At 33.4% G+C, this 26,142-nt stretch overlaps 1 protein-coding gene across 1 annotated transcript in view; it reads left to right on the top strand.

Annotated features, from left to right (window-relative positions):
• LOC129229393 (putative tricarboxylate transport protein, mitochondrial) overlaps nt 1–25,635 on the top strand; it is a 46,186-nt gene extending 20,551 nt beyond the window's left edge. Inside the window, exons 2-6 of the mRNA XM_054863691.1 lie at nt 4,871–5,078; nt 10,940–11,163; nt 20,740–20,960; nt 22,196–22,269; nt 25,212–25,635. Of these exons, the coding sequence (XP_054719666.1) occupies nt 4,871–5,078; nt 10,940–11,163; nt 20,740–20,960; nt 22,196–22,269; nt 25,212–25,326 (842 nt within the window). The 3' untranslated portion in view covers nt 25,327–25,635. The remainder of the gene's footprint in view (nt 1–4,870; nt 5,079–10,939; nt 11,164–20,739; nt 20,961–22,195; nt 22,270–25,211) is intronic.
• Nucleotides 25,636–26,142: the final 507 nt, after the last annotated feature.

The following is a 26,142-nucleotide window of genomic DNA, read 5'->3' as shown; positions in this document are numbered from 1 at the left end:
GCAAAAATTAAAATCTAGTTGATGCAAAGTAGCTAGCATAGCTATGTAGATAAATTATAGATTTAATAAATTTAGAAAGTTATATTTTTTTTCAAGTTAACGCAAGTTCGTTGAAATAGTTGAAATAGTTTTTCTTTCTCTTTTTAATCAATGCAACTTTCCTATTAGGTATATAAATATGCAAGGCAGACCAACTAAGATTTTTTAAATTACACGGAGGAAAAATCAAAGTAGCTCTTTTTTTATTTATTCAATTATCTTTTTTTTTTTTTTTTTTTTTTTTTTTTTTTTTTTTTTTTGTCTTTTGCATTTCAAAATAGTCAAAGTATATTTGAACCAAAAGTTCATTTACTACCTAATTTGCTTGATCGGTTAAGATTTATCGAGATTTATTATGTACCATTGAAGCGATGCATAGTGTAAAAATATGTTAACACTAGAATATTTAAATGAGAAGAGAAAAAAATAGCTAAAGAAGCCCAAGAACAATTTGACTAGGCATAAAATTGCACTGATACATGCACTTTTTTTGCATCCCCGATAGACGGTGCAGTCAGAGCACGAAAAGAAAATGTATAAAATTATGAAAATAGCCACGTAACTCTGTGTTCTTATAAAAAAATTCAATGACACATTTTCACATTAAAAAAAACTTTTTTGATCCCATTATAATTAAAAAACGGCTCATGTATGGAATAGTAGAAGAATCAACGAACATTAATTTTTATGACAGTTTTCATTTTTAAAAATGTTGAAAGGGTATTTTCATTTCAGTTTGTACTGGGGCTTTTAATTAAAATGATTTTTTTTTTTGGATAAAAAAAATGTATTCCTAAATGCATTAAACCAGGAGAAATAATGTCACAGTAAATTTCTTTGATTATTAATACCAAGACCAATATATGTATTGTATTTTTTAATAATAGTGAAAGATTTTTAAACAATATTCTCCTACAGAAATCGCTTAGCATGATTTTACTCTTAATTATTTAATTAATTACGCAGAAATTAGGTACAAATATGAATATTAAACGTTCCTTAACAATTAATTCATAAAATCTTTATGATTTTCCTAGAATAAAATTATTTATCTTAGAAATAGTAATAAAAACCAAATAAACCCTGTTTAAACCAAAAAAACCTGGTTTAAACAAAAAAAAGTTTTTTTTTTCCTTAAAAAAAAAAAAAAAAAAAAAACTGGTTTTTATACCAACCCTGCAAATAACATTTGTCATGAAACAAATATTTAAAGTTTGCGAGTAGAGAATAAAACGTACATGGTGAATTATTATTTCATCTACAACTGTATTATATTCAGTGTTTATTTTATGTCCAATTCATTTCTAAGCTTGACAAAAGTAAGCAAAAGGAAGTGGTGAATTTTTTTTGTAGCTGAAGAAATGCGACACAAGAGGAAGTTGGGTTTTCTTGTTAGTCACTCTCTTGTGGACCTATTTTCTATTGTTTCTCTTTTTGTTGATCGCTCACGGGCATTAATTTCTAGCTAGATAAATTTTCCGCATTTTTACTTTCTTCTATATCTAATATATAGAAGAAAGTATTGGATTCGTGCAAATTTTCGAATTTCGAATTTTGACGGATTCGAACGTTTTGAGGTGTGCTGAGTTCATTTCGACTATTTTTGGAAAATGTCTGTCTGTCTGTGTGTGTGTGTGTGTATGTATGTGTGTGTGTGTGTATGTATGTGTGTCACGTCTGTGTGTGACCAGTTTTTTGTGGCCGCTCTACAGCAAAAACTACCGCATGAAATCGAACGAAATTTGGTACACATATGTGCCCGTATGTGAACTTGTGCCCATTGGTTTTTGGCGCGAAATCCTCCAAGGGGGGTGGAGCAATGGGACGTTTTTTGAGTTACGCGTGCTTGCTATTCCTCAGGAAGTAACTGGCGGAATCAAACAAAATTTGGTCCATATGTTGCCATTAACAGGAGCAGGTGCTGATTCAATTTTGGTGTCGATAACTCAAAGGGGGGTTGAGCTATAGAACGTTTTTTGTCGTCAATTGTGACTGCTGTATCTCAAGAAATAACGAACGGAATCAAACAAAAATTTTTTGACAAGTAGCCCTTAGTGGGTATAAGAGCTGATTTTATTTTGGTGTCAACAGCTAAAAAGGGGGTAGCGCAATCGCCCGTTCTTTTTTTCCATTGTGAGTGCCCTATCTCAAGAAGTAATGCTGCGTTCTGGTTGAAATTTGGAATATATGTGAATCCATACGTAAACAGGCTTTGGTTCAATTTTGACTCCAATCGCTCCAAGAGGTGTTGATTTTTTTTTTTTTTTGTTTTGTTTTTTTTTTTGCGAATAAAAATAGCTTTATTAATGCAACAATAAGAAAGATAAATCGTAATAGATTGTCGTCTGCGTATTTCTCGTGATTTTAATTGTATGGAAATGATCGGAAATATTATCTCAATGATTTAAAATTTTTAACTGTTGCCATCTTATGTTTGTTAATAAATAAAATATTTGTAATTAATTCAAGTAAGGCTTTTAAAGTAACTTTCAATTTTCGCTCTTTGTTTTGTTTTTACAATAATTCAGACATTGGGATGGCCGCCAAGTTTTTGCATGTGTAATTTTGTTTCTGTTAGGAATATTGCTTCCTCGTCAAGCATGGGGAGGGATCAGAAAAAGGAAAAATATAGAAGAAAGTTTCGTGATGGCCACAACATACTAGTTTCATTAAGAAGTAATGACTTTTAGTGATAGTTCTGTCGTAACTTGTGAAAGCAATTCGAGACGATTCATTTATTACGGAAGGATGATTTTGGCAATTTTTTAACCCCCCCCCCCTGTAAAGTCGCGTAAGAATTTTCAAACTACTCACCCTATTCGAACGTAAGATTCCATTTCGTTTCTCAAAATAATAAAAAAACGAATCTTACATCGTGGAATCGTTATTAAATTCACTATTATTTTATCAAACCTTTTTGTGCAAGGAAATATTTACAAAAAAGTTGGAATATAGACTGAATGTTTTTTCGACATTTTTTTTTCTGATGCAATATTAATTAAAAATGAAACATGCCGTATAAAGTAGTGCGATTCTTTTATAATATTTTACACTATTCGTTTTTTGTAAAACAAATAAAAACAGCTCATCCCAATAGTTTTTTACTTTCCAGACGCAAATGAAATAGGATCCCTGCCAAACCAATTGACAGCGCTATTTCTAATGTAAAATATCGACTTGGCCAACATTACGTAAGGATGGGCTAGACCTTCCCTCCCTCCCCAAAGTAAGGGTATGTAGAGATTTTTCCAACCCCCCTCCCCCTCGAGACCCTTACGTAATTAATGAATGGCCCTTTTCATTGTTAAAATTTCTTCACGTGCGGACACGAGTATTGATTTGAAGAGCACAACGTATTAAAAAAAAATTTCTCACCGCAGAGGGCTCCCAAACGGTGCGTTTTTCCCGCCGAACTCAGTTTTTTAGGATTAGTCCGCTTTTTAACATTTTGGTCCGATTAATCTGTTTTTATATTGTTTTGAATTAAAAATCAGATTTTACAAGTTTTCCAATTACGTTAAAAGATACTGTACTCCCAAACACGCGGCCGCGGCGCCTTAACCTGACTTTCCCGTATTGTTTCGCTTCAGATTGACGTCATTACTCCTCCTTCAAACGCTGCAGCATCGAAATCCATAAAAAAAAGAGAGGTTTGGGGGAGGAGTTATGACGTCGAATCGAAGCAGGGTGCTACCGATATTTTTCGGAATTTCAGCCTCACGTTTGCTATAACAAATGAGCTTTCCGATCTCGGATCTCGATAACTCGAATATTCCTTTATCTCAAAGTTTTCATTGGATCCCAAACTCTTGAGACTGTTGTGGAATTTCCCCATAACTCGGAACTTTTTAGCCGGTCCCTTGGGACTTAGAGTTGTCGCGGGTTGACTGTAATAGTAACGTTGCTATGAACTACCCTTTTGCAAATGAATTCGGAAGTAATCTCGTGGCGCATGCGCCATTTTTTTACAGTCGCATATGTTCGTAAATTTTACGCCCTTGAAAAGTTTTTTTTTTTTGGGGGGGGGGGAGGGAGAGAGTTCATTTTCCAAGTGCTTGAAAACCATGAAAAAGTATGAATAGTTTCTTTATTGGCTTGAATTCTTTCAAAAATCATTACAAACAATCTAAATCATACTTTAGATTGCTTTTAATTCTTTTACAAATATTTCATCAGTGCAATTTTCTGAACATATGTTAGATATGCAGTATCCCGGAAAACTGCTTCTCGCGTTTGAAATTTCAATCCTTTTGATGTTTTTGACGGTAGGAAGTTATTTTGACATATATACTACGTTAGATTAGCTTATTTTTCGTTTAATTTCAATAATTAAGGAAAGAATTAGTTTGGAAACTATGACAACATTGAACTTACTCGGACTTCTCAGAAAACTGCTTCTCACGTTTGAAATTTCAATCCTTTTGCATCATGAAAATATTAAAATATTTTACCTAATCAGATGTTATTTTCCCAAATGCTACCTTAGATTAGCAGGTTTTATGCTTAATTTAGTAGAAAATAAATAAATTTATTTTATGGGAAACATGCCAAAACTAAACTTGGTTCGTGAAAATTTGCTTATCTGAGCTTTCAATCGTTTTGCATCTAAGAAATATTTTTATATTTTTGGCACTTTGAAGTTGTTTTGACATGCTACATTAGATTAACTCGTTTTAATTTTTGTTTAAATAACTAAAAAATTAATTAGCCGGGACAGTACAACAGACCAGTGGTTGTGGTATTTATGCTCTTTTCGAGCACACCCTCATTCATTTGTTCAACCTAGTCATGACAAGTTCTTTTATTAATTAACAAACATTTCTTTATCTAGGTGGCATCACCGGGGGAATTGAAATCTGCATCACCTTTCCCACAGAATACGTGAAGACACAGCTCCAGCTAGATGAAAGATCTGCCAAACCCAAGTACACTGGCATACTTGATGTGGTCAAACAGACTGTTAAACATCATGGTGTGAAGGGGTTGTACAGAGGACTGAGTGTGTTGATCTATGGATCTGTGCCCAAGTCTGCTGTGAGGTATGTACAGTGAAATCTCATTTGTCCAGACTTCCTTGTATGGAATTCTAATTATCCAGATGGCCAGGGAAAGGCAGTTTTGTTTTGATCAGTCATGGTCCTGGTGGGAGTGACTCTTAATTTCCCAAATGGAGCATTGAATTTTATTGAATGATAAAATATGAGAGTGCACACTGACCTACATTTGACATCCTTTAAAAGAATTAAAATACTGTATCCAAATTTCTCAAGTCTTCAGGCAAAATTTTTGGAGGAATTTTTTTTGACAGATCAATGATTTCCTATCAGGGCACCCCTGTTAGTAATTAATCAGACTTGGCACACCATCAAGCATAGGCGGCTCATACGGGTGGGCAAAAGGGGGGGGGGGCAAAACTGCCCCCTTACTTCCAAAAGTCAAGAAGCCTTCCCCCTCACTTTTTAGAGTTAAAAAATTAATGATTCATTTAAAAATGATTTTTTTAGGGTGAATTGATTTACTTTATGAAAGTAAATTCCAAATAAATGAAACTTTTCTCATCTTATTTCTTAAGAATGGAATTTTAAAATGGAAGGGGCTATTGTGGTCATCCGTCCCGATTTTTGATGCCATATTCCACATTTTTAGAAATGATTGAGTCAATTATTAAAAAACCAGTAATATTTCAAAATTTTACAAAAAGAAAAATCAGTTTCTGGAACCACGCCCCGTAACTCCTACACTTCTTTTGACCCCCTACTTTTTTGGTTGTACCAACTGCCTATGCCAGGGAAAGTTTGTCCCTTGGCTTAGGTCTGCTGTTTCTACTCTGACAAATTAAAAAAGTTACTACTAGTTTCTTCTGTGAGCTCTTTAGAGTTATTTCTCTAGACCAGTTTAGTAGTCAACAACCCGGTGTCTTTATTGCAACTGTAAGAGCATCAGTAAGAGCATCAAGCTTTCCCGTATGAAACCTGAAAGTATGTCAACCAAGTTTGATCCATGTTCATATTTTGGACATGACATTGTTCTTTCCAAGGCATTTATTTCACTTGAGAGCTCAAAAATGTCACATATTCTTAGCATTACTGAGCTGGCCTCTGTGGAAGGGGCTATGGATCACTACACTGTAGTTGCATTCACTCATTTTACAGTCTGTTTTATTCATTCAAGTTCATGGTCACATTGTCGTAAAGCTGCAAGATATTATGTGACCTGTCCCCATTTAACATGCAAGGCCCCTATTTTCGAAACAGTTTGTCCTGGATGCATACTTCCTACTGCAATAATGGTCAAAATTTGAACTAAAAAAGAAAATTATGAAAAAATAGAAAAATCTAACTTTTTATATGGCTTCTAAATTCTTGCAGTTATATTTCAAGAAATAATCTCCATTGAAAAATAATACTAACTCAAACAATTTATAACATTTGCTACCAAAATTTCAAGGAGATATTAAAGCTTAAGGGACTGCGCAGAAGATGAGACGGGAACCTATCATCCTTTCAGAAACATGACATATGTTGCTGAAGTAACAAAACAAAATAAAATTTTTATTGCTGTTGAATAAATAAATGCAAATATTATGCTATGATAAATAAAAACAATCTACAAAGCTTCTACAATTAAAAAAAGCACTCGATGCACACATATAATTTTAACCCTTGTTAGCCATTATATTTTCTCCCAAAAGGTGTAATTGACTGGTAGTGCAAAGTGACATAAATCACATTGCTTTCACTTCTCATATCTTTGTAAATATTGGTTGCACTAATGTCGATTTTTTTTTTGAAAGAATTGTTTTTTTATGCTTGTGACTTTTTAAAGTATGAATGGGGGGGGGGGGGGGCATATGGATCATATACAAAATTAGGTTTTGTATTTTTTCACTAAATACCTTTCTTAATTCAAACTTTTCATATTTCAACTCTGCATCTTATTTTGATCATATCTGTAATCGAAAGTAAGCATTTAGGACTAACGATTGAGAAAATAGAGTTCTTGAAGGTTAAACAGGAACATGCTGTTCTTATGTATGACAATGGATAAAGGTTTTTTCTTTGGGCAAATTGCTCATTTGTTCCATCCAAAATTTTCATGAAATATATTTCAATCCACAAAATGTAGGATCCAACAAAATGGTATTCTGTGCAAATTACTCATTACTACATATCTGCTTTTTTCTTCCATTTTTTAAAAAGCTTTGACTACTTGCTTATTTTTTTAAGTTCTTTTGAACTAGTCCCAACTATTTCTTCGCTAATTAGTTTTCTTGTTGTTTATTTTAGCATACATCACTGCATGTCATAGATGAAATCTAGCTCTGACCAAAAAATCCTTTAAAATATTTCATTAGTAGTAATAGATGAATTTACAGTATTTTGAGACATAAGTTTTTAAAGCACTGACATGAACATTATTTGAGCATGAAAAATATTATGAAATGAAATCTTTTTCATTAAGTTTTTTAAAAGACATGTTTTAAAAAATTTATTTTTGATTCAAAGAATTTTTTTTGAATTTTTAGTGTTGAACTTATGTAATAAATTGAAAATTGTATCCATTCAATAACATATCACCTTTGTGCATCTTATGTGTGAAAAAAGCGAGACAAATTATTGCATGGCCTTCTGTTTTGCATGGTTCATTTTTACAACCTAATCACTAAATGTTTCATCTATTGTTGTAACTGAAAGATTGACAGTGAAAATGTAATAAAATAAACTAATTGCAATGCACTCTATGGAAATTGTACAGCTCTCCATATGTATGTATGTTTATCTTTAAGAGAATGTACTCAATTTGTGAAATCTACTAATTCTTTTCTGAGACATGGATCAATAAATAAGTGAAACAAAAGTCCACTATGAAGCTAACTGTGGGATAATGACCAAAAACTCAGACATTCAAAAACATTGAACATCTGTTTCAACCATGAAAATTTCCTTAAAGTTCCTATCTTTGTTAATTTTGCCTTGAGTAGCCGAAAAGTATTTTTGGAATATTAACAAAAATGAAAAATTCTATATAGATTATCAAAATATTTTTGTTGGGTGCTTCTTTATGTGAATTTCAATACATTTTTGTGAAATTAAATTTTAAAAATATATATATATTTGAAATAACTGTCAAATCAATGTAAAATCACACCGAATTGCACAAAGAGGAGGAGTTGTGAGGTTAACTCCTTATTGAATTACGAAAAGAAAAAAGAAAGAAAGAAAAAAGGTGGGGAAACAGAGAGTTACACAAACATCGTTTGCATGCTTTTAATTGGTTAAAAACCCTGATGATCAAACCTGCTTCTCCTTGAGAAATCCCAAATAAGCTACTGTTAATAAGAAATACACAAGAAATATAAAGCTAGCTTGTTACAGGAAAGTTGATATGATGAGCTAAAGAATTACAATGTGTTCTTCAGTTAATGAATGCAAAGAAATTTACGAAAAGATTCAGTTTTTTGTAAAGGGATGGTTTTTACAGTAGATTGGAGAACTTTGTGAAAATTCATATCTGAAACTTTCTGTAGATTCACTTATAGGACTTACATAAAATTCTTAATAACGGTACTCTCTCAATAAAACTTTTCTTTAATATGTTTAACAGTTTCATGCCTATTTAATGATGCATTCGATCATTACTAACATTCCTTTTTTCTTATTCTAACAATCTGATTCTTCTTTGAGATCTTCATCTTTTTTTTACTAAAACTCTGTATTCAGTATTTTTGTTGTGAAATTTTTATAGTACTCTCACTCACCTAAGGGCTCTTATATTGACAGCACTTTCTTATGATCAAGTTTATGACAACGGTAGCATTTGGCGTACCTAACAAATCACCCTTGAACTAAGTTTCAGGCTTTCAACCTTAAAATCTTCGCTGACGTATTTCTTCTGGGCTTAAGCTTTCTTACTAACAGGTAAGGGGATTATGAAAATTCTTTTCTTGTGCATTTCTTCACCACCTGCTTTTTTTTTTCTATGTTTTTGGAGTTGTGGAATTTTAAGTGCTACTTTGCTTTGCATATTGTGTATGTTTGTTTGTAACAAATAGGCTGTAGCAGCAGTGATAATCTACTTAAATGCTTGTTTTCTTGCTATTGGATATTTAACTAGTTAGATCATATTAGTACACATCGCAACAGGTTTCTTGAACTGGTCTTAAAATTTCTTTATCATTTAGAATGAAACTTTTAAACCCATAAATTTTAGCTTGATTAAAAAGCTTTTAGTTAATTTTTGTGAAAATTTTGAGTAACCTTTTGAAGGGGAGAAGGTGAAAAAAGAATTTAAGTTTGTGGTAGACATATTCAGTGGTATAGTGAGAATTTTTCCATGGAGACACAAGCAGACATTTAAGCTAACATACTGCACACACATATTATATTTTTCGTATTAAACTGAGTTAGAGGCTTTACTTTTTGCAAGCCTGGTGAGAGCTCAAAGTATAGCACTCATTCTTTCATGCATCTCCACTACCAGCGGGTGCCTTTACCATGAAAATTTTATGCCCAGTTTTCCCACCAGATGAAGCATCTGGGCTCTCATTATGTGAAACTGCCCTGTAAAATTTAATTTTGTTGTTAATACTCAAATCCAAAGAAGTTTTCCAGAGATTTTTTACATGCTGCTTAATTATAAGACATGGACACTGTCGGTTTTCTGCATCTTGAAAATCCATCGACAGGAACCAGATTTGTGTCTTTGAGCGGAAGAAGCTAATGGCTCACCCCACTATGCCACAATGTCTGTACGCACATGTATACATAAATAGTTTTAATGAAGGCTGGTTATGATTCCCCATCCCACCTTCTTTGTTAGGCCAACGGACATATTTACTTGACAACACTTATCAAGAACAAGCTTATTTTATGCGAGAGAGTTTTCTTTTCATTTGTACCTTCAATATATTTCCTCAAATCACTTGTTAGTCTTTCTGATATAAGCATCCCACCCATTATTGATGCTCTTTAATTTTATTTATTTACCCATTTCTTAGGTCAATTTTAGTCTTTTCTTCAAATTTGCTCAACAATGCATTTTGAAGGCCATAATGTATCACTTTCACTTATTTCCTTATTTGTTCTTTTGATGCTTTTTTTGCTGTCATTTGACTAGGCTGTTATACTTCACTTGACATTTTTCAATACTAGAAGCATATTGTCAATATGCATGTACCTTTTAAAGCAACATTAAGTACATTGAATTGAGGCGTTGTGGAGAAAAAGACCTTCAAAAAGTTTTCACCTAAAGACAGACATCCAACTTATCAATCTGCATGGTTTGAGAAAAACATTGGGCAATATCAGCATGGAAAATATACTTGTAGATTCTCTGAAGGATATAGATACGAATAATGAAAAGGGGGAAAAAAGACCCAACGTTGAGTTTGTTCTTTGTATCTGTGGTGCCTCAATTATAAATTTATCTCATTCCAATCAAGCTTATTTATATACTACTTAAAATTAGTTTGATCCTACTTTATCAGTTTGATGCATCAGTAGAGTTTCTATTAACGCTATATTGCTAACATGAAAATAATGAGCTTTGAGTTACATAAAAGCATAGAATAAACAACATAAAAAATTAAAAAATAAGCAATATGTGCAAAAACAGTCGAAAGTTCCAATGTTGCTACCCTACTCTTTCATTAATGAATGAAATGTGCCAAAAATTGAACAATTAGATGAGTTTTATAGCACTGCATGCTGAATAGTAAATTTTGAAAGGCATGCAGCCTGCTTTTAGATGCAAATCTTTGGTAAAAGGTAGCCAATTAAAGGTCATAAAACCTTCTGTCAAGAAAATGTCAAGGCAAATAATGGGCTGGGTGGCATTCTCTGAAGAGAGTCTATTAAACAGAACAACTTCGTTTCTTAAATTTAATTTGACTTTATTTTAGGTTTGGTACATTTGAATCGCTTAAGAAGAGAAGTGTAGATGAGAAAGGCAACTTGCCTCCAGCTCAGCGTCTACTCTGTGGTTTAGGTGCAGGAGTAGCAGAGGCCATTTTTGCTGTCACTCCAATGGAAACTGTGAAGGTTAAATTTATCAACGACCAACAGTCTGCAAATCCAAAATTTAGAGGTTTTTTCCATGGTGTCGGGCAAATAATAAAGCAACAAGGTTAGTGATTTTAATTTTCTTCATGTATTGAAAATATTTCAATATGTATGTTTATGAAATATTCAATATTATATCTGTGTTCTAAGAAAAGAGTTAACCTTTACCTCATGGTTGAAAATGAGTAACTATTTGAACTGTATTTTGATTGTCCTAAAATGTAATCAAAATTTCTTCCTGATCCCCGGCAAACTTTTTCTTGCCTTTGAAAAGAAGTCTTATTTATGAAGTATTACTGAGTGTAATTTAAATTAAAATTATGCCTGAATGTTGAAAAAAAAAATTATATATACATGCAGGGGTATTTGGTAATAGAGTTGAACAGTTTTGACCTTTGAAATTTTAGAAGATTAATATGTTTTGCAGAAAAAGAATTAGTATTACTGTTCCAAAATATTAACATATAGAATACAAAGAAAGAATTGTAATAAGTAAAAACATATTTGTCCCTAAATATGTTTTTACTTTCTTCTATATCTAATATATAAAAGAAAGTATTGGATTTGTGCAAATTTTCGAATTTTGACGGATTCGAACGTTTTGAGGTGTGCTGAGTCCATTTCAACTATTTTTGGAAAATGTCTGTCTGTGTGTGTGTATGTGTGTGTGTCACGCCTGTGTGTGACCAGTTTTTTGTGGCTTCTCTACAGCAAAAACTACCGCATGAAATCGAACGAAATTTGGTAAACATATGTGCCCCTATGTGAACTTGTGCCCATTGGTTTTTGGCGCGAATTCCTCTAAGGGGGGGGGGGGTGGAGCAATTTGACGTTTTTTGAGTTACGCGTGCTTGCTATTCCTCAGGAAGTAACTGGCGGAATCAAACAAAATTTGGTCCATATGTTGTCATTAACAGGAATAGGTGCTGATTCAATTTTGGTGTCAATAACTCAAACGGGGGTTGAGCTATAGAACGTTTTTTGTCGTCAATTGTGACTGCTATATCTCAAGAAATAATGAACGGAATGAAAGAAAAATTTATCGGCAAGTAGCCCTTAGTGGGTATAAGAGCCGATTTTATTTTGGTGTCAACAGCTAAAAAGGGTGAAGCGCAATCGCCCGTTCTTTTTTTCCATTGTGAGTGTCCTATCTCAAGAAGTAATGCTACGTTCTGGTTGAAATTTGGAATATATGTGAATCCATATGTAAACAGGCTTTGGTTCAATTTTGGCGCCAATCGCGCCAAGAGGTGCTGATTTATTTTTATTATCATTAATTTTTAGCGAATAAAAATAGCTTTATTAATGCAACAATAAGAAAGATGAATAGTAATAGATTATCATCTGCGTATTTCTCATGATTTTAATTGTATGGAAATGATCGGAAATATTATCTCGATGATTTAAAATTTTTAACTGTTGCCATCTTATGTTTGTTAACAAATAAAATATTTGTAATTAATTCAAGCAAGGCTTTTAAAATAACTTTCAACTTTGCTTTGCTTTTGCAATAATTCAGACATTGGGATGGTCGGCAAGTTTTTGCATGTGTAATTTTGTTTTTGTTGGGAATATTGCTTCCTCGTCAAGCATGGGGAGGGATCAGAAAAAAAAAAGAAAAGAAAAATATAGAAGAAAGTTTTGTGATGGCCACAACATACTAGGTTTTTTTTTTTTTTTTTGTGAGAGATAACTTTTTTTAAAATTTTCTAATTAATATAGAATTGAGAAAATAATGAAAGGAAATTTAGTTTTAGTGGTTTTTAGATATTTTTAACCAAAAATGATTTATCTTTATGATACAATTGAAGATTTATAAGCAATATCAACTCTGAAAAAACTGCAATGAGAGCAAAATTGATGAATTTGAAAAATCCAATAAAACTCCAACTCTAACCATTTTTTTCCCCAGGTTGGAAGGTGCATAAGGATCCCTTAACCTTCAAAATTTTCGATTTTCTGGAAAAAATATGTTATGCATAATTTAATTCTGAACAATTTGATACCTTATATATTACCATATGCAAAAACTTTTCAAGTTATCATAAAAATGCGTAAACTTTCCCCGTAGAGATTTATATTCAGTAGCAGCTGCTTAAGCCTCTTTTTCTCAGGTGCCGGTTTCTTGTTTTGCGTGCATATTTCAGAAAGTTTCTTATATATTTCTGTAAAACTTTTATTCATGTTTGTCTGATTTATTTTTATGATCTGAACCTAACTTTTACCTAAAAATAAAAGTTAATATTAAAAAAAAATTTCCACCCGAAATTTTGGAAAATTTTGCTATTAATTTATAAAATTTCAAAAAAAAAAATAAAAAAAATAAAAAAAAATAAATAAATAAAATAAATAATTAAAATAAATAAATTTCAAAAAAAAAAAAAGGTTCAGATTAGAAAAATAAACCATACAAACATGCATTGAAAGTTTTACAGAAATATATAAGAAACTTTCTGAAATATCATGCACGCAACACGAGAAATGTGAGAAAACGCAACCTGAGAAAAAGAGGCTTAAACAGCTGCTGTAAACATAAATCACCATGGGGAAAGTATACACATTTTTTCGATAATTTGAAAAGTTTTTTGCGTATGGTAATAAATAAGGTATCAAATTGTTCAGAATTAAGTTATGCATAACATATATTTTTTCCAGAAAGTCGAACATTTTGAAGGGTCCTTAGACCCCTTAAGCTAAATCAAATGTTTCATTTATAAAACGATTTGTTATCTATATATATAAAAGTGGAGTTTGGTAAATTTGTTCCCTAAGATCTCAGAAACTACCCGGCAGATTTGGCTAAAACTTTCACCGTTTGTTCTTTTTGGTACTGAGCAGGTTTGTAGACCAGTTCGAAAAAAATCCGATTGATAGTTCCTTTTTTATTCTAATTTGTCCAAATTTTCGCATAAATGCCCCAATATGACGGCGAAAAAATACGTGCACATTTTAAAATTATGTGTCCATCGAAAGCGCTTATTTTTCTGCTGAAGATGGCATCTGTTAGAAAGTTCTAAGTTGTATGAAAAACGAGATATGAGCTTTTTTCGTTCCATGTTCGAAGGCTCTCCTCAACCCAATTCATTATTTAATGTATCATCTCAACTCTCAGTTGATAGCTAGAATTGTTGTACTCTTCAATATTTTTGCGTTTCGTGTGACTGTTCGAGGCTTTTCTCAAGTCAAATCTTAAATCAACGTTTTTTTCACAAGATTGGCTGATAATAAAAGGATTTGGCTGATTATTTTCCATTTAAATGGAACTTTAATGAAATTATTGTTATATTTTTATTATTTGTGCTGATCAGACTCATGATCCAATCTACCAGTAGAAATCTCGCCAAACTCTTTGCAAAGATTTCAGTAGCTTATGAGAATACATTTGTGCAATTTTTTTAACTGTCGCTGTTTTTGAAGCCAATGTTTCTCAGCTTTCACCATGTAAACAAAATATCGCCATTAAAAGAATCTTTAAAACTTTTTTCGAGATGTAAAATAATCCACCATAAACTAAATTAGGCAAATCCATTAAAGAGCACAAAAACTTCCATAAATTTTTCTTTTTGCACATTTTCAAACAATCGCCAAATTTTACTACTCATTTTTGAAACATTTTGGATGAAAATGTTTAGCTCCATGTTATGGTGACTAGAAGTATCTCATGATTTGGCGACAATATCTTTTTGACGAAAATTAGTAACAGACCGTTTTAATTTTTGTTAGCCGGCCGAAGACATGGATTTTAGCTGTATTAATGAAGATTTTTACTATTAATTTTAATGTAATGGAAATTTTTAGATGAGCCGTTATCGTTATTTCAGAATGGTTGATGCTGATGTTGATTTTGAGGGACTGACGTCGATATTCTAAGATGACGTTTCGAGAATTCATTAAAAAGGGAATTTTTTTGAAGCTATTGTGCCTATTCTGCTGGGGTTAAAAAAAAGTGTCTTCCCGGTTTAGCCGACATTTCGTCCCCCTCCCCCCGTTTTCTGATTTAATCATACCTTTTGATATATTAAAATATTAAAGGCGGGAGGAAGTTTGAAGTGTCGGCAAAACTGGGGGTAAACCAAAAACAGAATGTTGGTGTTATTTTGAAAATTTTTCTTATTCCGAAGGAAGGGGGGGGGGGGGAGACTACTTTCCTTATTCAGATAGATATTTTTAGAGGGACTGTTGACGATATTTTAAAACTGAAACCCTCATTCTAACTCAAATCTGAACGTTTTTTTTCCACTTCATAAGTATCCAGATTTTGAACGTTTTATGTGTTTAAAAAGTATAGTAGCTTAGTCTCATTTAAAAATACTTTACTTTACACCCGTATTGTTTTTCATAATATGCAGCAATATTGAAAATTATTTTAATGCCGTCCTGAATGGTATAAATTCAACGCTGAATGGGACACTTAAATTGATTTCAGCCTTGCCAAAAATGTAATTATTTCCTTGCACGCTCTGTTGTTGATATTTTCAAAATTTATGGAACTCGCTTCTTCGTAAGAGACATGTTGTTAGTAAATTTTCAGATGGTTATACGTATAGACGAATATCTCCTAAAAATCATGCCATCCGATTACTAGAGATTAACCATTCTTCTGGCGTTTTTTCCACTTCAAAATGATTTATTACTTTTTCGATTTGATATATTTTTTCAGTTTTTTTTTTTTTTTTTTCAAATTTACGCATTATTATCATCCTTGAGATTAAAAATTTCAATGTGTCCGCCATTGTTGTCAAGCTTAGTTTCGTCTTCAAAGTGACTTTAATATTTCTTTGAGAAGTAAACATTTGTATCTTCCAACGTTAAAAAATATCGTTTTACTATTTTAAAGAAAAATTATCTTCTAAATAGTAAATTATCATTTGAAATGCCAAAAAAGTAAGCATTGGTAGATACTCTAGAAAAGCGTTGCAAATCTCTGCGAGCAGAGTTGCGGAAACATTTGAAGAGAGAGAGGCACGCCTGGAAAGTGAACGCATCAGAGCTTCTACTTCAAGAGCTATTGAAACATCTGAAGAGAAAGACGCAAGGCTGGAAGACCTGAGAATTAGAGTTTCTACTTCAAGAGCTGCTGCATCCCCAGAAGAGCGAGACGCACGACGGGAAACTGAACGCTTACGGCACTCTCAAACAAAAACTAGAATAGATCTCAAGAAAGCGGCATTTAACTACGACAAGGACTTTGATTACAAAATGCATCGCGATGTTGTCATTGGTCCAATGTCTACAATTTGCGTACATTGTCGCGCTTTGAAATTTCAAAAAGAGACTCCTGGTATGTGTTGCTCCAATGGCAAAGTAAATTTGCCACCGCTTGCTGAACCACCAGAGCCACTTCTAACCTACGTGACTGGAATTACACGGGAGTCGAAACACTTTCTACAACATATTCGTAAATATAACTCGTGCTTTCAAATGACATCATTTGGAGCTACAAATATTGTACGATATAATAATTTCATTCCCACATTTAAAGTACAAGGCCAGGTCTATCATAAAATTGGTTCCCTTCTTCCAATTCCAGAGGAAAATCCCAAACTTTTACAAATTTATTTTATGGATAATGTGGAGACCGAAATTGACCGAAGATTTCTATTAAGTGTTGCTACAGATCGCAATATTATTGCTGATTTACGAGAGTTATTCCACGAACACAACAGCTTGATCAGAGATTTTAAATCTGCATTGGATGGTGTGAGATCTGACAATTTCAAAGTAATTATCAGGGCAGATAAAAGGCCGTCCAATGAGCATGAAAGGAGATTTAATGCTCCGATGGCACCTGAAGTAGCAGCTGTAATTGTCGGGACAGAGATTACAAGGCGAGATATCGTCATCTGCAAACGAGATCAAACGAAGCAACGTGTTGCTGAAACACACTGATCGTACGATGCACTTCAATATCCAATTCTGTTTCCTCGAGGAGAAGACGGATATCATTTTGAATTGTATCAAACAAATCCCACCACTGGTGCTACCACAACGAAAAAAGTTAGTTGTATGAATTTTTATGCATACCGTATAATGATTCGCGCCCAACAATCCAATCATATCCTGAACTGTCGGCAGCTTTTTCAACAATTCATCGTTGATATGTACGCTAAAGTCGAAAGTGAACGACTCGATTACATTCGCTACAATCAATCGAAGCTCCGAGCCGAAGAGTACATTCATTTACGCGATACAATCGCGAATGAAAAAAAAGTTGCTGACATTGGACAAATGGTTATACTTCCGGCAACGTATACTGGAAGTCCAAGGCATATGCACGAATATGCTCAGGATGCTTTAACATATGTTCGAAAATATGGACGCCCAGATTTATTTATAACGTTCACATGTAACCCATCTTGGGTTGAAATAAAAGACTTACTTCTGCCTGGCCAGCAATCGTCTCATCGACATGATGTCATTGCGAGAGTTTTTAAGCAAAAATTGATTCGCTTCATGAATATTATCACTAAAAATCATATATATGGAGAAACTCGCTGTTGGATGTATTCGGTTGAATGGCAGAAGAGAGGTTTACCACACGCTCATGTCTTAATTTGGTTGGTGGAAAAAATTGTTCCAACTCAAATCGATGACTTCATTAGTGCTGAACTACCAAACCCAGAAGAAGATCCTGAGCTATTTGAAATTATCAAAAAGAATATGATACATGGCCCATGTGGGCCCCACAACCCTCATTCGCCATGCATGAAAGACGGTAGATGCACCAAAAATTATCCACGTCAGCTGTTAAAAGAAACACAAACCGGTGGCGATGGTTATCCACTGTACAGACGACGAAAACCTGATGACGGAGGGTATACAACAACTATCAAAATCAATAAAGTTAATATCGAAATTAATAACAAATGGATTGTGCCTTATTCTCCTTTGCTTTCAAAATCATTCAACGCGCATATCAATGTAGAGTCCTGCAATTCAGTGAAGTCAATTAAATACATATGTAAATATGTGAATAAAGGTAGTGATATGGCAGTTTTCGGGCTTGCAAATCCCAATGCACCCATCAATGAAGTCGACCAATTTCAAATGGGACGTTATATAAGCAGTAACGAAGCTGTGTGGCGAATATTTGGTTTTGACATTCATGAAAGGTTTCCTGCTGTTGTGCATCTCAGTGTTCACTTGGAAAATGGTCAACGAGTCTACTTTACGGAAGAGAATGCACACCAGAGAGCTGCAAGTCCACCGAACACAACATTGACCGCTTTTTTCCAACTGTGTTCAACTGATGAATTCGCTAAAACATTGCTTTATCACGAAGTCCCGCAGTATTACACTTGGAACCAATCAACAAAAACGTTTAGCAGAAGAAAACGAGGTGCAAGACATTCTTCGATATCTGGAATATTTTCTACTGACACGTTGGGCCGCGTGTATACTGTTCACCCAAATCATGGTGAATGCTACTATTTACGAATGCTGCTTCACGTGATCAAAGGACCAACATCGTTCCAAGCAATCAAAACCATAGATGGTCAAGAGTATCAGACATATAGAGAAGTTTGTTTAAAACTTGGAATGCTTGAAAATGATCATCACTGGGACAATGCATTAACAGAAGCCTCTGAAACACGGCGTGCTGACCAAATTCGAACTCTATTTGCCATTATTTTGACAACCTGTGCTCCTTCAGGTCCGAAAGATCTTTGGGAGAAACACAAAGAGAGTATGAGCGAAGACATACTGCTTCAAGCATGCAGAGCCAGCAACCTGGATATACAGTATTCAGAAGACATTTTCAATGCAGCATTAATATCACTCGAAGATACGCGTATCTCAATTAGCAAAAAAAAACCTAAATCAACTAGGGCTATTTTCTCCTAGACGTACTAGCATCAATGTAGTCGATATTGACGTATTGCGGGAAAAACAGTATGACGTCAACGCGTTGCAAATTAATGTTGAGACTCAGAAAAAGCTACTGACAAATGATCAGCGACTCGCGTACGTCACAGTTATGGAGCATGTGCGAAGTGGAAATGGGGGAATCCTTTTTCTTGATGCACCAGGAGGCACACCAAAAACATTTTTACTCAATTTGGAGCTCGCTGAAATCCGAATGAAGAATGATATTGCATTGGCTTTGGCGTCATCGGGAATTGCAGCAACACTTCTCGATGGAGGACGCACTGCGCATTCGGCTCTTAAGCTGCCGTTGAATTTAAACCTAGCTGCACACCCCCTTTGCAATATCGGAAAAACATCTGGAATGGCAACTGTGCTGAAAACATGCCGACTCATTATTTGGGATGAATGTACCATGGCCCATAAAAAAGGACTTGAGGCGCTTGACCGTACTTTGCGAGATTTCCGAAACGATCAGCGTCCGATGGGTGGAACTGTAGTACTTCTCGCGGGTGATTTCCGTCAAACTTTGCCCGTTATGCCAAGATCAACACCAGCAGACGAACTGGCAGCATGCCTGAAAAATTCAGCTCTCTGGAGACATGTAAAGAAAATTACACTGTCGACTAATATGCGTGTGCATTTACTTAGAGATGATTTTGCAGCAACGTTTGCCAAACAACTTTTGGACATGGGCGACGGCAAACTTCCTGTTGATCCAGCAACACAGGAGATATCGTTCCCACCGAATTTCTGCCAACTACAGTCATCAAAAGAAGATCTTGAGAAAAACGTTTTCCCGAACATTATAAACAATTTCAGGAATCACGATTGGCTTTGCGAACGTGCTATCTTAGCCCCAAAGAATGATGACGTCAATCGAATCAATAACATGATTCAGTTGAAACTTCCTGGTGCAATTATGGAATACAAATCCATTGATACAGTCATAGAAGAAGATCAAGCTGTTAATTATCCAGTGGAGTTTCTCAATTCATTGGAACCACCTGGAGTTCCACCCCACAAACTTAGGCTAAAAATCGGTTCACCAATATTGCTTCTACGAAATCTCAACACGCCAAAGTTATGCAATGGAACCAGACTTTCCGTGAAAAAACTGATGCCGAACGTGATTGAAGCAACAATAATTAATGGCAAATGTAAGGGTGAAGATGTGCTGATTCCGCGCATTCCTATGATTCCTACTGATTTGCCCTTCACTTTCAAACGACTACAATTTCCTGTGCGCCTTGCTTTCGCAATAACGATCAACAAAGCTCAGGGGCAGTCGCTACGCGTTGCCGGACTACATTTAGCGAATCCATGTTTTTCGCATGGACAGCTATATGTGGCTTGCTCCAGAGTAGGAACACCAAATTTTCTGTACATTTATACACCAAATCAGAAAACCAAAAATATTGTGTATCCACTTGCCTTAAGCTAGATGAGAATAAAAGATTACTTTTACTCAAAGTTCGTTCGATTACATAGTTAAAAGTCTGAAATATTAAAGAATAAATACCTTTGTGCTTGAAAATTAAATGAATGAATTACCAACGTTTTAATGCCAACACACCCACCATATGGAGATAAAATATATATCTATAGGCAGGACAACGTCTGCCGGGTTCTGCTAGTTTTTTATTTAAATGTGTTTATTTAAGTGCATAATATGCATTTATGAGCATAATTATTCAGTGATTTGAGTAAAAACAGCAATGAAATTTTTTTGTAATATTTTGCTAGTTTACACATTGAAGTCTTGCTATTCTAGGCCTGGGAGGTGTGTACCAAGGTGTCACTGCCACAATTATGAAACAGGGTAGCAACCAGGCAATACGTTTCTTTGTGATGGAATCGCTTAAGGATTGGTACAGGGGAGGAGACCCAAATAAGAAGGTGAACAAGCTGCTGGTGGGTTGTTTCGGGGCCTTCGCCGGAGCTGCTTCGGTTTTTGGAAACACTCCTATTGATGTTGTCAAAACCAGAATGCAGGTTAGTTGTTGCTTTGTTCCAGTATATTTTCAATTTATTTTGTCCATCCTGCATTAAAGTGCAGAATGTGTTCTAACTAGACACTTTCACAGAAATAGTATCAGAGGAAACAAAAAAGGTTGCTGTTTTATTGCTAACCTTAACCATAAGTGCACGGGAGAATCTGTTTGGGCCAGGTGTCTCCAAACTTTTTTACTGAAGGGCCACTTTGTGAATGTTTGAAGGCAAAGCGGGCCAACAATCCAACAACATTTCAGCCTCATTCTCCCATACAACCAGGATTTTTTTTTTTTGATTAAGTTCTCAGTGGTGTTTTTGAGATTTTCTGAGCTTAGCTTTCCTTCAAACTGCTTAGAAGAAAAATATACTATAATTTTTTTTTTTTTTTTTTTGCAACTTGTAAGCTTCTAGTAGGTCAAACAAAGTCTGTTCGTTGGCCGGATGTGACCCGCAGTCCGTAGGTTGAAGACCCCTGGTTTAAGCTACAAAGTACAAATAACGAGTCAGATGTGAAATGGGGGGGGGGGGGGGGGGAGAGAGAATGGCCTTCTCTTTTAGTGACCAAAAACTGCTTTAAGCTGCGTTTTTAGCAGGGCTGCGGAGTCGGAAGAAAAATTTCCAGCTCCAACTCCAGCTTTTTTATTATTTATATATATGTATTTTTCCAAATCTCCCTTTCTCATTGGAAGGGGAGAAAACTCCTAAACAAAGATTGAAACATTAATTCCTTTTTATGAAATGTTCACATTGTATTTTATTGTAAACCTAAGATGTATACAACGTTAGAAATTCAATATGAAAATCAAATTATCCAATAGTTTCGATTTCTAAAGTGCGATTACTTAAAATCCCAACATTTATCAAAAAGCTTTTTTATGCAGAAAATACCTGAAAATATTTAAGAGGGAAAATCTACTTAGTAACAATTAATAAAGAGCTATGCAAGTTAAATAAATATCTTTGTGCAGTAAAAATAAAATATATATATAAGAAATAACAACGTCAAATATCACAAATGACAGATTACTGCAAATTGTGCTATTTGATGTTATTTCTTATTTTACTTAAAAGTTATGTAGTTTAAAATAAATGAAATATAACTTGGAAATTATGATTGCATTATTATTTGATGCTATTTCCTATAAATATTTCTGGAATCAGTTAATCTCTCTGAAAATTTTTCGTTGTGTGTGAAACTTATTTCTGGTTCTAACTAAACTTCATATTCATTTCAGGGCTTAGAAGCGCACAAGTATAAAAATACATTTCATTGTATTGTTGAAATCGCCAGAAATGAAGGCTTTTTTGCGTAAGTGTATTTTTTAATACTATTTTGTTGCATTCTATTTTAGTTTTCATATAAAATTTCAACTGAACCTGATACAGTGAAACCTGTGTAAGTTGACCACTCACGGTGCCCTACTTAGTGGTCAACTTAAACAGGTGGTCAACTTACAGAGGTTGATTTTTATGATAAGGGCTGATTCCGTGCCTGAAAAAAGCAGTCAACTTCACAGGTTTTACTGTATTTTTATAAAAATATCAGGTTCAGTTAAAATTTAAAGTTGCTAAACTTAACGATACTTATTGCATTATTGGTAAGTATCATTAAGTTTTTGACAGTATTTATTTTTTTTTAACGCATGATGTATTTTTCTGATCTTAAACCCTAATTTTTTATCCTATAACAAAGACATTTTCTTTTAAAAATAAACTTGAAATCTGAATGGAAATGACTTTCAAGCTGAGGCTATCGAATGGGATGTTGGCAAATTCACCTTATTTCTGTGTTTTTTCATCCTTACTAATAATAAACATGAATGTCTGCCGAGCAAATTACTATAACAGGGGAAAACAAATGAACATAGCGAATTGGCGAGAAATTCATCATCCAGTATTTAAATGTACAGACAACCAAATGACCTTTTAATTTTATACTACGGACAAAGTCATGCGGGTATAGCTAGTTTATAATAAATTGAAGAAAGAAGGTTAAGGGAGCCACAGTTCCAAGTTTTGCTCTGGCTCAGAAAAATAGAATATCCAGCACTAATCACTTATGCATCTACATCTGACAGCACACCGTAGAGTGGGGAGCTACACACTGATGATTCAGTTGGAATTTTTTGTGAACCGTTGAGTGCAGTGTAGTAAATAAACGGTATTGCATCACAGTTTACGATTCAAAACGTATGAAGCATGATGCAATATCTTGAATTGCATCAAAAATTTTGAGATGCAAAAAAAACCCCTGAATATTTTTTAAAATGTGAATGGCAAAACTGGATGTCGATGCAGTGTACTTAATGATTTTAGAAGACTATTTTTGTTTATAAAGAAAGTGCAGATGGTTTTAATTTTTTAATGGTATATAATTTGAAATTTTCTAACCCTAAATATTCCTGTATTAGTAGAACCACTCATTTGCACCAGTTTCTATTTTATGAAATATTAGTGAGAAAAGTTTTTAATTGAAGTCATTGTGAAAAACTTTTTAAATGCACTCATTAAATATTACATTTCTTAAAACTTGTTTGTTTTCTTGTTAAAAATGTAATTTAGCAAATGTAAATTTACAACTCAATTTTACAGAACTGCTCCTCAATATCAAAACTATTACCTCTGAAATACCTCCCTATTAAATATCGAAATTTGAGGAGCAGTACTGCTCCTCAAAATAAAATACTTATCACACTGGTTGAGTGTTAAGAACAAAATATGGAATTTTGAAAGCAGGTGCTCTCTTTTTTTTTTGGTTGATTCAGGGGTGCCCACCTATAGGAGAAGGGCGTGTTTTGAGGGGTATTTTTCTCATTTTTAGGAGTGGGGTCTCTTGCTTTTGGGGTGGGGGTCTTCCCATTATTTAGGGGGTTGTGCCCTTGATCTTAGGGTTGCACCCCTAGGTTGGTTTTACTCATTAAGAAATTAAAATTGTCACAAATCATAGTATTACAGGGTGCTTAGAATAAAGGAGTATAAGTTAGGGTAACGATACATCTGAGTTTTGTCTGGACTGTTAGGATTTTCTAACCTTGTTCAGATTGATGTCTTGACTTGAAAAATATCCAGATTTGAAGATTATTTTTGACAAATCTTAATATATGACTTAATGATTACTACTTCAATATGGTTTAAATTTTCAGTTCTATTTCAGTCAGCAAGAATAATAGTACTTGATACTACACCTGGTTATGATTTATACTAACTCCTATCAGTCATGTCATAGTTGAATAGTTTTGGGAGAAAAACATTGTAGTGCACACATGAATAATTGCTCATATGTTTTGAAGTTTTAAAAAAAGTCCATTTTCAAACAAACCAAAAAAAAAAAAATGTTGATCGTGCAGTTTTTTTATTATAGAAATTCAGTGGAAGCCCGGTTTTACGTTGTCCATTTCATTTGTTATCCCACTTTTGATGTAGTTTTCTGCTGGTCCCTGAAAAGAGCTCAACTGATAATGTTAAAATATTACTGATTTTATGTTAATCTTTTTCAGAAAGTCCGCTTAATATGTTTCTCAAAAACAGATAAAAAAATTTTTATCTACAAGACTTGCAGACTTTTTTTAGCTTTTTTTTTTTTTTCAATATATGTTTGAAGGCACTCTGGCATTCTTTTTATCCTGTCTAATTGTTCTTTGTCTGTGAGAGGAATTTCCTTTGGTCGTCCAACCTTTTTTTCATGACAATTGAGGATTAAACCTGCTGACACTGTTCTTGAAAATTTTCCTGAAGTTGGCGACGCTGAATCGTCTCATCACATTACGAATTCCTTCAGTGTCAAATTTACTCTTCGCTTTGGATGATAATGATGAAGACAAAGAAGTAATTGAGGGTGTCCCCACAGCTGATCAAAGCGGTTCTAAGCACAAAATTTCTAAAACTGATTTTATTTGAGTGCCATCTAAGAAGCAAATTGTCAGTTGTTAGTACAAATCTTGCTATAAATGAAATTGCATCTAAAAAAGAATGTAAAGATTACACATTTTTCACAGTACTTCATTGGATATTTTGTAATTATATGGTTAGATTTTTAACACAGCCCTGATTTTACATTTTCCCGCTTGGAACTTTTTAATCACTGGTTCGACTGAAAACCTAAAATCGGGTTTCCACTGTAAGAATTCACTTTAATAGTTATACTTTAGCATGTGTTAGTACATATTCATTTTAATATTCTACTGTATTGAAAATTATATTTTCAATAAATTTTTGAGTCATTGAACATAATGTATTTTTCTTTTTATGTAGATTCTACAAGGGGACGGTTCCAAGACTTGGTAGAGTGTGCTTGGATGTTGCTATTACATTCATGATTTATGATTCTTTTATGGATTTATTCAACAAAGTATGGAAAACAGATTAAGAAGTTAAATATCAAATTCACTAATTGTTATGTTTGTAGGTTGTATAGTTTATATTTTTGTTAGCTCTTTTTTTACACATCCATTGTAATGATTATTTCTGCCTGAGATAAAAATGTATATGCTAGTAAAGTTTAATGGCACATTTGTATAATTTTTAAGCTGTATGTAAATTTTGAAATGTTTGTGTATTGGGAAAAAGAATCAATTTTGTAATAACGATTGTTTATACTTACAGATTTTAAGATGTATTTTATGTATGAATTGAGAATAAAATTGTGCTCATACTATGTAAATGAGTTTTAATATTACTTTTCTCAGTATGTTTTGTAAAAACTAATTAAATTTCTATCTAATTTTCTATAACTAAGAAATTATTTCTTCATGTTAAAAATCATAAGTTGGAATGCATGTAAGCTCAAAAAGATGAAACTATAACATTTAAAGTTAAAAAAATTAAAAAATAAATAAATATATTAGCATGCTTAGTTTGAGTTAGAAGTTAATAAAATTGTCTGATTAAGTATGATATACTTTTTCATCGAACATACATCCATATTTTTATAATATTTATTTTTATTCTGGGTAAGAATGAAGTTTTCATAGTCTTTTTTTTTTAACTTCTGAACAGAACGAAAGAGAAGTTTATTTGAAGTTTTTTTTTTTTTTTCTTTTTTTTTTACTTAATTGTATTTTATAATCATATTTAAGAGGAAACTACTGCTCAATAACTATTGATAAAAAATAAACCATTTTTTAATAAAGTAAATTTATTTGTTATTATTTTACTTCTTAAAAAGTGATAATTTAAAAAATCA

Source organism: Uloborus diversus, chromosome 9 (genome assembly GCF_026930045.1).
Source record: "Uloborus diversus isolate 005 chromosome 9, Udiv.v.3.1, whole genome shotgun sequence".
NCBI classification, from domain to species: domain Eukaryota; kingdom Metazoa; phylum Arthropoda; class Arachnida; order Araneae; family Uloboridae; genus Uloborus; species Uloborus diversus.
This window is presented reverse-complemented; position numbering and strand designations above follow the sequence as displayed.